The following is a 12,405-nucleotide window of genomic DNA, read 5'->3' on the forward strand; positions in this document are numbered from 1 at the left end:
TCTTGTAACGGAGATAAATGATCTATAATTTGCAAAGTTCATTTTAGATACAATTTATCTGCCGTATTAGGTATGCAATCATATGTCTAATAATATGTACTGACATATCCTTTTACTATTTGCGTACAATGCCATCAATTTTATTGGCCTGCTAGGAAATACTCTTTGTTGGCGTTCGACATGCATGTGCAGCCACGTAGACATTATTCATTCATAAATATCATGTATTCATAAGTTGTCATTTATTCATGATTACGATGACGAAATCTGAGAAAAACGATTCTGTAGAAAAGAAGCAGTCAAGCGTTTAATCATTTTCTTCTCGTTTTCTATGTATATTGAAAGAATTTTCTACGTACATTAAATATTCCGAACAAAAATTGAGTTAATTTTATTCGATTCGATTATCTTCACTCGTAAGCGATTTGTAAACTTCATTAATTTATGTACAATAAGATAATAATTTTACATTGAAAAAAATATTACGGTTTTAAATCAAATTTTCTGATTTTTTTATTCACAAAAATGGTAATAATTTAATTTGAGTAAAAGCGCGTAAAATATTTGAAAAATATAATCGTGACTTTCATTCGTTTTGTTAGATGTGAATTTTTTTCATGTAATTTCACCATTCAGCGCGAACTCATTTTTACTTATTGTAAGGCTAACTAAAATTGCAATTGCGTGCGCGGCGTAAAGTACACACGGCGCGGAGTTGCTTTCACGCTTGCTAATTCCGACTTAATTCGCCAATAAAAATACAATTAAATTAAAGCCGCTGCGTGCGCACGTTCACATATTCATTCCACATAAAATATCACCCCATTATCAAAACTGATCCGACCATAGCGGCCACCGTGCTCAGTCGCGCTGCGGCACGTAATTGCAGAAAAAAAAAAAAAAAAAAAAAATGCTCGAAAAACCCGCGTGATTGCCCGCGAGTCGACGAGGCAAATTCCAGCTGTAACGCCAATTACCGCCGTTTCCGCGATGTAATACGATTCGCGGGGGATTCACTCCGCGTGGAGAAACACACGAGGAATCGCGTAGAAACATAGAAACGGTCACGCTCGGGCTCACCTGACTCTCCTCTGGTGTTGGCATCGGGAACGGAGGATCTCCGCTGGTTACTCCAGATCCTCTCCTCGGCGGAGCCACCGCCGGCACCGCCAGCGCCGCCGCCACTTCCGCCGCCGATGGAGCCGCAGCTTCTCACCCTGTCCAGCTGCTCCCTGGAGAAGCTCTTCGGATTGAAGAGCAGATCGCCGGCGCTGCGACGCTTCGCCGCCAGAGCACTCGCACTCGCACTAGCACTGCCACCACCACTGACGTCACCCGAACACGCCAACAAGCTCAGCTTCGTCCTCGAGTCGGCGGCCATGAGCGCGGACTCGAAGCTACCGCGCCAGGAGAATCTCTCGTAGTCGCTGGCCTCCCGCTCCTCCCCTTCCTGGCCGGTGGACGCCGTCGGATGGCTGTTGATCAACAGCAAAGGATCGTGCGATTTCGATCTCGGCAGCTGCAGATGCGCCGATGACGGCGCGTTGGTGGAATCGGACGTCGAGTCGTCGTCCTCGGTGGTGGACGCCGAGGACGGGGTTCGATGGTGCTGCGAGTATCGCCGCCAGCTGGTGGAGTGATGCTGCGCAGCTGGACCGCCCTCGGACACCTCGTGCATGAGCGCTACCAGCCGGCTGCCGATGTGATGCATCACCTTGGCGATTAGCGGCGGGCTGCTGTGCGGCGTGGAGTTGGCGTCCGAGCTCACGCCGTCGCCGGCCATCTTCGTGAAGCTTTGCACCAGCTTCTGATAGACGAAAGCGGTGTCTCTGCCGAGGCAGGGCGCGGGCTGCATCGCGGCGCTCAATCCGTGTCCCTTGATCTGTTCCCGCTCCTTGTCGAGCAGAATCGCGTCGCCGCTGGAAGTGGTGTCGAATTTGCTGATAATCTGCTGGCAGCTCTGCGAGATCTGCTCCTGCAGGGCCGATCGGCGACCACCGGCGGCGCCCTCGAGATCGGAACTCGTGTAATCCGAGCTGTCGTAAGAATCCGACCACGTGTCCTCCGAGCTCAGATACTCGACGATCTCTCGCACTTGCTCGTCGCGAATCCCCGGCACCGTCTTCATCAGTCGCGTCAGCTCGTTTTCGAAGTAAACCAACTGCGGCGGCTTCGTGCGATTCTGTTGAGCGCAGAGCCGCGCTTTCGAGGCGTAGCCCGGAAGTCGCGGGCTCGGTGCCGGCGAGGCGCCGCTCGAAGTCGCGGTTGCGGCGTTCTGTCCTTGGCCTTGACCGTTCGTGTTGGCCACCATCGTCTTGAAGAACTGCCGCATCTTCGACATCATGAGATTCGTTTCCTCGTCGCTCGACCAGTTGTTGAAGCTGTCCTTGCGCGACAGTGAAGCGTTCGCCAGATGCGGCAGGCTCGTGTGATTCACCGGATGCTTCGTCACGTTGTTCCTTTCCGCGCCCGCGGCTCCTTCGCCGGCGGCGCTCTGGCCCGCGTCCTGCGGGTGCTCCGAAATTTTGTTCAGCGTGCGATCCTTGCCGGCATCCTGATGCTCAGCCTCGACGCCGCCACTCGTTTGGCCCTCGTCCGGCAGTTTTTGATGCTGAAGAAGGTCGTCGCAGCTGCCAACGAAGCCCGAATCTCGCGACTGCTGCTTCGATCGCTGCGTGTCGTTCGAATTCGCCGAAACCGAGCTTCTTGATGGATCTATCTGCGAGCCCGAAGTGTTGGATGTGTTATTGCTGTTGGTCAGCGTGGACGGCGACGAAGACGAAGACAGAACTAGCTCCGGCTGCGGAGTTTTCGCTCTGTCCGAATCCTCGGAGTTCAACGCTTCGTTGTCGTTCTCCATCACAACCTCGTTCATCAGTGCCATCTCTCTGCTCGGTTCCGGCGTCTTGTTCCGATCGTCCGGCACGCGCGGACTCTGAGTGCCGAGATTCCGCGGCTTCTTCTTCTTCCGCTTCACCGTGTCGAACTGACCGTCCGTGCCGAAAGCGGCGGTTTGGCCGTCCTCGGTGCCATCGGTCTCCGTCGACGAGCCTTCCGACTGAGTCTCCTGCGCGTCCTGATTCAGGCTCAGATCCTGAAGAGAATTTTGCGAGCTGAGATTCTGCGAGCTCTGCGTGAGAGCCAGCAGATTGTCCAGGGACGAGCTGTGCGATCTGCCCGTACCTCTTGCGCGCACTAGTTTCTTCCTCCTTTGCGCCTCCGGGCTGGGTCTACCCTCCGAATCGCTGCCCACCGAGCCGTCGGAGTCCCTTCTGTCCTGATCGAAGCCGAGGAACTCGGATAAATAATACTTTTCCAATCTGGAAGAATTGAGAAAACCGTCGCTGGTGTTGGATCTGTCCTGACTCTGATTGCCGCCGTTCGCCTCGTCTTGCCCCAGCGATTCCAGCCCTTCGGAATAAATCGACGAGGTCTCCGACAAGCTGTCGACTTCGCGCGAGCCCATGCTGGAGCTGTTGCCGTCGCCGCCCAGTCCGAAGAAAAAGTACTTCTCGAGCTCCGATGCGGAAGGCGGCCGCGGCTTCTTCGACGGACTTCCCGCGGCCAGACTCGGCTCCGTCTCGCTCTCCTCGCACGACTCCTCGACGATGGTGTGCAGGGTGAAGTCGATCGCCTGTCGGCGGTAGCCCCTCAGCTCCTCCTCGCGATCGCCAAAATTATTCGCCTCATCCTCGGAGCTCTCCTCCGTCGCGGTGGTCGCGCCCGGCTCGTCTTCGTCGTGCGACACTTCCTCCACCCAGGAATCATCGTCCGCCAAGCCCTCCTCGAGTATGATAACCCCGCTGGCGGCCGAATTATCGTCGCTCGACTGCGACGAGGTGCACGGGCGCGCGCTCTCGCGATAATCCGACGCGGAACGATCCTTCGACGCGTCATCCGCGCTCTCCTGTCGGCCACTCAGCGGCTTCGGCACGTTCTTCACGGACACGTCGTCGCTTTCACTGGCACTGCCGACGCTCAAACCACTGTCCGCCTCGAGCTCACTCGACTGATGACTCGTCGCGGTGGCGGACACAGCCGCGACCGCGGCCGGCAGCCTCTTCACCATCAGCGGCTTGCGCGGCGCGTTCTTGCGATGAAGCTGCGGCTCGCTCGCCGCCTCCAGCGCCAGCTGGAAGTAGCCGGCCAGGCCGCCCTGGCCGCCGGCCGAGTGGATTTCATCCGGCTGCAGCAGCGTCGTCGTGTCCGACGTGACGACGCTCACCGGCTGATACGACGCCTCCTGGGTGATCATCACGAGGCTCCTGTACTTGTTACTGCCGCTGGCGTTGCCGCTGCTGCCGCCGCTGCTGCTGTTGTTGTTGTTGTTGTTGTGCTGAGCTGAGTCTCTGGCGAGATCCTTGGCCGACGCTTGGCTGTCAGCGGGGAATCCATTCTCCTGCCGAGTGCACGGGCGTCGCTCGACTGAGCGAAACCGTGTCGTGCTCCCCTCTTCCAAGCTCTCACCAACACCGTCGCAATTGTTGCCGTCGCTATTTCCTCCCACCTGAGCGGCGATCTCGCCTCTCACCGGGCCGTCATGCGCACTGTCCACCTCGGCATCGTCGCCGTCCTGCTCCTCCGCGCTCCTCGGTATCTCCTGGATCTTGCTGCTGGATATCGCATCGCCTACGTCGGCTCCTGCCCGCTTCTCGCCCGCCACCAGGTCGTTGTCTCCCGCACCGCCATCTTGCCGACGACACGTAACGGACCGATAACCCTCGTCGTCGTCGTCCTCGTCGTCGCCGTCGTTGTCCTTCGCGCCGATCGTCGAGTCGATCGTCGCCGAATTGCCCGGCGACCGCCCGCCGATCGATCTCTCCGACTGAACGCTCCGTTTCGCGCCGTTCCTCGTCGGACTTCTATCGTCGCGATCGCCGTGAACATCGTAACCGTTCTCGTTGATGTTTTCCTTCATATTTTCCGTCTTTTTCCTGCCGATTTGGTAGAGCAATTCGCCGTTGATCGCCGCGACCTCGTTGCCGTAATTGTAGAAGGACTCGGCCGAGTTCACCTCGTATTCGTGAAGCTCATCGCTGCTCACCTCGCTTCCCGTGGTGTTGCTCTCGTTGCTCGCGCAGCTGTCGGTCGACGCATCGGCGATTACATCGCCGTTCGAATGATTTACCGACGATAAACGCGGCTTATCTCTCTGCCTGTCGCAATCATTCGTTATGCTCGATCGCGCGGTCTGCTCGTTATCGGAATTTCGAAATCCATCTTGGCTGTCGGCGACGTCGTCTTCGGGAATAATACCGGATATTTCGAGGGAATCCGGAACGATGGTGGGGTCCCACGTGTCGCTCGAAGGCGATTTTGGCTCCATCAGATTTTCCTGCAAAATTTCCTGCGACTTGGCCGTCGTTTCCTGCGCCGAGTAAGCCCGTATTTTCGAAATTGCTCTCCCGTCCGTCTTCAAGATGGGCGGATCGATACTGTCGGGATCCAACATTCTGATAGATTTCAGCTCAATACGATTGTCGGAACAATCATTATCGTCCGCAATTTCCTCGGGAATCAATCGACGTTGTAGCAGAAGAGTCAGTCGTTTGTCAGCGTTCATAATGCCGTCCTTTCTGCTGCGATTTTTTTGCTTGCCGCTCGAATTATCGGCCGGCACGGCGAGTGATTTATCATTCTCTTCACGGTTTCGTTCGTTCTCCACGAGAGCGTCCTCATTTAGCAGCCGCACGTGCTGCAACACCACCGGTTCCTCCTCGGGGATCGCAGTCACGCGTTTCAGAGTCACGCCGCCTTCCGCCGCGGAATCCGAATCGTCCTCCTCGTTGTCCTCGATGTCGTTGTCGCTGGTGAGCGAATCGTCGTTCACCACGAACACCCGAGAGAACCTGTGCGTGCTGGAGTCCTCCTCCAGATCGCTGCTGTCCGCCGAAGATCTCCCGGAAGAGCTGCCCGAATCCTCTCGCGGATGCTGAAACATCCCTTGCGCGCTTCTCTCGAAGGACGATGACAAGGAATCTTCGCAAGCCGCCTCTTTGTTCCCTTCAATCTCTCCCTTCTTGCAGTTCACTTCGACATTCTCTTCCGGTCTCGTTCTATTCTTCGCAGCGGAGAAACCAGACTCGCTGGTATCCTTCGGCAAATTCTCTTCGGCCTTCGACACGATCTTCGCTTCGTCTCTCACATCTTGACTCATCTGAGGCGATTCGAGATGCGTCGACGGAATCGTCCCCGTTTCGGCGATCGGACCGTACAGTCTCGGCGTTATCACCTGGTCCGACGGACGGAAGGTGCAGGTGGCCGGGTCGAAGGTGTCAACGAGCCGGGGATCGAGACGCGCGCCATGAAGCGGCTGATTGAAGCGAGGGTGCCAAGCGAACCAAGGCGCCGCCGGATCGCCGCGTAATCTCAAAGTACCCGGCTCGGCGTGGCCGTCGCCGCGGCTTATCATGGATGATGCGGCCGCTGCGAAATCGCCGGTCCACAGAGAGGCTGGCACCGGCACCGGATACGGAACCGGGACCGGTATAGGCACCGGCACCGGAAGCACGTTCGCGCTTCGAGAACCGCCGCAAGCCTGGATATGGAACGATAGAATAATGGCTCATCTCAGAGCTCTAGCCTCAATTTTTTGTTTCGCGTCTTCTTATTATTATATTTCTCGTGGATTTTTCATTTATCTTTCATCAAAGAAATATTAGATTATAATTAGCTTCGCATAATTTAATTCAAATTTATTTCTTTCTTTATTTAATATAATTCCGAATTGTGAAAGAATGTAGGTATTGCTAAAACGAATAATCAAGATTTTAATTAATAAATATTGTTTGAAAACTAAATTTAGAATTAAATATTTGATTTCTTTCATGAAAAAGGCCTTCTATTTATAGAAACTGGAAGTAGAAATGGGTTAACGATTCGAAAGTCATCGATAACAATTCGTTATGCAGCGTCTATCGATCGGCGTAATCAGCATGAGGCGTCGCTCGATATACGAGTCCGCGCGTACGGTTTATTGACAAAGTGTGACCGTGAATTCCACATAGTTGCCGTGTGACTCTCTTCGCTAGTAGAACGTGAATGATTAATTTAGCTGTGGCAATGTGTTTGTCAAACGGATGCACAGCGAGCGGCACCGAGTCGCGGTCACCAGTTGTGTTCATGTCCAATTTTTTTTTCAACGCGCATAATATCAATCCTTTTATTTATTTATTTATAAAATTCCGTAATAAACTCCGTAAATAAATGCATGAAAATTGATCTTAATTCACGATTTACGTTCAGTAAAATCACACAATACAATTTTTTTTAATCAATTAAAGATAACAAATTATAGAACAATAAAAATTATTCGCTCTGAAAATTATAAATCGCATACATTATGCCTATAAAAGAGCATTAAACGTTAATAAAAATGCTAAATATATTTTTGTGAATCTGTTACATTTAAATTTTCAATTTAGAAAAAAAGTGTACTCATAATTGTAATGTTAATTCTCTTAATTCTCAGCTTTATTTAAATAGCACTCCAAATTTAACGCTTTGGCTCCTTCAAGCATATTGTATACGTGACATACATAATAATAATGAGAGAAAATCGGACTAACCTGGCAAGCTGCAGAACCGCGCCCCGGACAGCAGCTCCAAACGTCCTGGCCGACGTTGACGCCGCTTACGTCTGCGCCGGCGACGTTGACACCGACGCTGGCGATCGGCGTCGTTGGCAGCGGCAGCGATCCGCTTTCGAAGTAATCCCAGTCGCAGTCCTCGAGCGACTGCGCGTAGTGATGATGGTGGCCGCCGTTGCGCGGTAGTCCGTTCAGGTAGGACGAGCTCGAACAACTGCTGTCGGCGTCGTCTTCCTCGCGGCCGGACGACGAGTCCGAGCTGATGAACACCAGCCGTCTGTAGTCCACCACGGATGCCGGTTGATCCTGACCTTGGCTACCTGACGCGGCGTTAGGACTGCGCTGCCGGCCGCTTCCACCCCCGCGCCCGATCAGGTTCAACGTTTGCAGGCTCTGCAGATCCTCGCCGGAGCAGCAGGACCTCGCGTGCGATCTCCCGCGTCGTCGTGAACCTTTTTCAACAATCACGTGACACGTTTCGTTCGCGATTCACTTGTCGCATCTATTCTGGGCGATTCAACGAGGGAGCGATAAGATCGCGAGGATGAGATAAACGACGGAATTTTCCGATAAGCTCAATTTACTAACACGATTGAGACGCCAGTAGCTGTTATCGTCTTCATCGATTTAGCTTTAGTGTTCTAAGAATTGATACAAAAAAGCGGCATAAATAAAATTCTCAGAAATATAATGCAGTTTGCACTTTGTAATATTAATTCATTTTAAATCTCTCGAGTTTAACGGAAGTCATTAATTTTTTACGATTTCTTATTGATAAGAGAATTTTTTTTTTTATTTATGCACAAGAATATTCAGCTATTAATTTCATTCATGTATTAAAACACAAAAATATTTCTATAATAAAACTTTATATCTAATTGCACATGTTGAAAATTTTTCTACCGCGTCAGTCCTAAGTGTTGTTATTGCAAAGATGTTTATCGTGATCTTTGGCACAAATAAATGAGAAAAGATAACAGCAAGCAATATAGTGCCATCAATATAAAAATTAAGCTGTTTCCAAGTGGCTCAGAAATATATACGAATTCTTTGGCTAACTTTATAAAAAAAAAACAGAAAAGTTCGAGAGAAATATGAGAAGTAATTTCGAACTATCCTGTAAAAGGTAGCAACGAACCTATATAATAAAGAGATTAAATAAAGAGGACTATACGAGGCTGCAGCCGCATGCTGGATCCAATAAAGATCCGGGCGGGTTGACAGCGCGGAGAACGCGGCTGCGCTATAACGGAGCGCATCCCTTGCAGAGTCGCGTTTACGCCGGAGGCGAAGGACAAATTACGACGTTGTTAGGAGCCCAGCGGTTGAACGCGCACGAAAAGTTCACGCTAATGTTTCCTCCCGGCTCGGAACTAAACTCCTGAATCTTACGAGCGCGCTCGCTCGCGCACGGCACTAACGAACCGTTTGGTGCGTTCCGACTTTTGATGATTATAGCTAGAAGGCACGATAGCGCACTGATTCGTAGACTCGCTCTCGATCGGCTTGATTAGCCGTCGCGATATGTTGTTGATATCGCCGAATCCATTAAAAATTCACATTTTCTATTTTATTATTATATCAAATGTGTTTAAACATGCGCGGGATGTCATATGGATGCTAGAATACCAACAGTTTAATAAAATAATAACTAAAAGGTGCTGATTTCGGAATTACTCATTCAATCGATATAATTTCCCACTTGTTATTGAAAGAGGATGCAACGAGAAATGCTGATGCACGCGCGAAGGAAAGCATCCTCGACTATTAGCAGTATAGCAATAGTGATGACGATAGGATGGGTGGTATGATAATGAGCGGCGTAGCGCATAGACTCGCGCGCGTAGACTCTTTGTTGCTTCGCTCACGCGTGCGTCAGCGGCACGTAGGAGGATTGGATTTATATCCATTGTGCAGTGCGAAACAATGCACTTTTAACGCGCGCGGGCGCGCATTGCGGCGTCTAAATCTCTGCTTGGTCACGTCACACCGCCTTGGTTCTGTCCGCCTCCCTCCGGTTCCTTTCCACCGTATAACTACGCGCGTGAGATAAATTACATCCTTCGCGAGTGCGCGAGTCCATTTTACAGCTGCTTCTACAAACTAAATCCCGATAACGCGTTTTCGCGAAACTTCCAACGGTCCTCGCGAAACGGTCCTTTCCTAAAATCTCCTTCCTCGATTCTTTAATCTTTTAATTTATTTCTCTTTCGATAAAAAAAAAAGGAATATATCGTTTCCTCGATACGCACACTTTATTATCATACTCGAAACATGGCAAAATTTTTGATATAAAATTTTCTCCGTGCAGATACATAAAGCTTTCCTACTGTGATTAAGCGTCAAAGATTTATGCGTGTTTGATCTCAGATTAGTAGTTTGTTAGATAATTCATATTTTCCTAAGATCGCTATCGCCGTTATTAAAGTCCCCATTTCATTGTCTGAGCCCTAAGCTACTTCTCGCGCTGATACGCGATAAGAAACGGAGCGCAGTCAAGTGTCGCGGCGATTCATCGTGAATGAATAGTGGAAGAGACACGAGAGGGGAGGAAGAGAGGGCAAAAATCGGGGCCTGCTTCCTTGGCGCGCTTTATGTCCGCTTTTTACGCGCTGCTGAATTACCTGGTCAATGGCACGAGGGGGACCCGTGGTTTCTGCACGTGTATGATTTTTCCGCGGGCCTCTCTCGCGCCGTTGCTACCAACCGGGGTCTCTCTGACTGTTCTCGTGAATGGCGTCGCTCGAGGAAGGCAAGAAGAAAAGAGAGACGGAAAAAGCGAACCGGACGAAAGAGAGATCGTCGACTCCCAATAGACTGTGCTTGAAGCGAGAATCGTGGAAACCGTGACCGAGCCATTAACGAAGGGTAAGATAGGTATCAGAGGGTTCAGGTAAAATGACGTCAACGATGATAAGAATCGAAAGGCCAACGAGCCCATAATTTTCTTTCTAAGAAACAATAAATATAAGATATAAAAGAAATCTGGAATGAGTCTTGAAAATTGTGGTCTCCTTTCATTCTTATGCTAAAGCCTGCATTTGTCAGTGCTAGAATTAGGTAACTCGTAACTCGTGAAATCTACTTAGTTGTACCTGATACATGTGAGTCTACAAATTGTGGACTTAGCTTATCAAAGTCTGCAATCGTCAGTCATTATAGAATGAGGCAAGTCCACAATTTGCCTGATCCACTTTAGATATAAGAGCACATTTTACTTTAGATACGAACATAGGCTATTAAAATACTGAAAAAAAGTGTAAGACTAATTTAATTCATTTGAAAAAATCGAAACCTTTCGTTGGAAAAATTTCGATTTTTTATTTTGTGATATCAAAATTTATTCGATAGCAAAAAGATGGATTAAAACTAACTTTTTTATAATTTTAGTATATTGTATATTTAATTTATTGATTTTTAAGGGGCAAACTGAGACAATTAATTTTTGAAATGCGTACGAGTATCTGCGATTCGCGACGCACACTTGATTGATTACAACTCTATGAAAATAGCATGCGATGTCAAGGAGAAAGCATGGCATTGTAAAAACGCTCTATATCTTCTAACTTAATTTTGCACATGTACGAGATTTGTTTCATACAAATTCGCATAATATTTATTCACATTTTTCTCAATTTCTTTATCGTGTATGATTTATGTATTGTGTGTGATTTATGGAATTTTAGAATCATCTTCAAATCTGGGAAACAATTATTTTAATTTAATTTAATTTATTCTTATTAAATTTCTGGCAAATTAATTATAAATTAAGCATTCACACATTAATTTACACAAGATATTACTCAAAAATATTAAAATCTCCGAAATATTAAATTTTGTACAATACAGGAATACAGAGTTTGCATAAATTATTCTTTACGTTAACCTTGATATTAAATATTTTAATAATTAAATTTTTAATCAAAATTTCATTAAAATAAAGCTCAGATAAAATTAAGGAATTTAAAAATAAAATTAATTTATCAAGACACCAAATTTAATTTTTGAGTAAAACTGAGTATAACTCTTCCTCGCAAAAATTCATTAAGGAAAATATTTTTCTTTCAAATGTGAATACCTTACAAAGCATTTAGTTCAAGGTTTTTGACGTTATCTGTCAATATCCCGTAATAACAATGTCAACAATGAGCAGCAATGTTGTCGGCGTTTAGAAATGTAAAACAGCAGATTCTACCTCAAGGTTTTTATAGCAATTCAGTCTTTTTGTCATTCTTGACACGACGGTGCTTGATTGTTATGCACAAACACGTACACACATATATTTGGGCACATAAATCATACACTTCGTAGACTTAAAAAAATTTTCAAGAATGAACTAAAAAAAATTTAATAAATTTCGAAAAATTTAATAAATTTCGAAAAATTTCTCATCTTTTCGCAACACTAATTTTTTTTTACAGCACCGAGAGAAATGAGCATGTCAAAAATATGATTCTGAAGGGGACAAGGTGCGTTGAAAGTTATGCAAGAAATTTTTTGCCGGCATCGTTATTTCAGACCAAAGTAGACATACTAAATGTATCACCTTTTCTTCAACTACTCTATCCAGGAAAAAATTCACTTATGTTAATAAAGATGTATGTACCTTCTTTTATCAAGTTAGATAGGTTCTTTTATTGATTATCCGGATATATTCGCGTAAAAGCCGATTTGCGAAGGTTCGATGCGTCCGACTGTTACTTTCAAACGCCGGACAAATCGAGGAAGCCGGCGACGCGGGGAAATTAGTTCCTTCGACTGGTTTCTCGTCGCAAAATAAAGGCGGCTTTAGCCGCCACGCCAAGGCGAAGAAGGC

The 12,405-nt window shown here is 48.0% G+C and overlaps 1 protein-coding gene across 2 annotated transcripts in view; it reads right to left on the minus strand.

Moving 5' to 3' along the window:
- Positions 1-12,405, minus strand: part of LOC105678450 (uncharacterized) — a 49,685-nt gene that overhangs the window by 15,144 nt on the left and 22,136 nt on the right. For both annotated transcript variants that reach the window (XM_067358840.1, XM_012377807.2), the window contains exons 9-10: positions 7,569-8,041; positions 1,081-6,538 (exon numbers count right to left, since the gene is read on the minus strand). In XM_067358840.1, coding sequence (XP_067214941.1) covers positions 1,081-6,538; positions 7,569-8,041 — 5,931 coding nt within the window. The remainder of the gene's footprint in view (positions 1-1,080; positions 6,539-7,568; positions 8,042-12,405) is intronic.

This window comes from Linepithema humile, chromosome 7 (assembly GCF_040581485.1).
Source record: "Linepithema humile isolate Giens D197 chromosome 7, Lhum_UNIL_v1.0, whole genome shotgun sequence".
Taxonomy (NCBI): Eukaryota; Metazoa; Arthropoda; class Insecta; order Hymenoptera; family Formicidae; genus Linepithema; species Linepithema humile.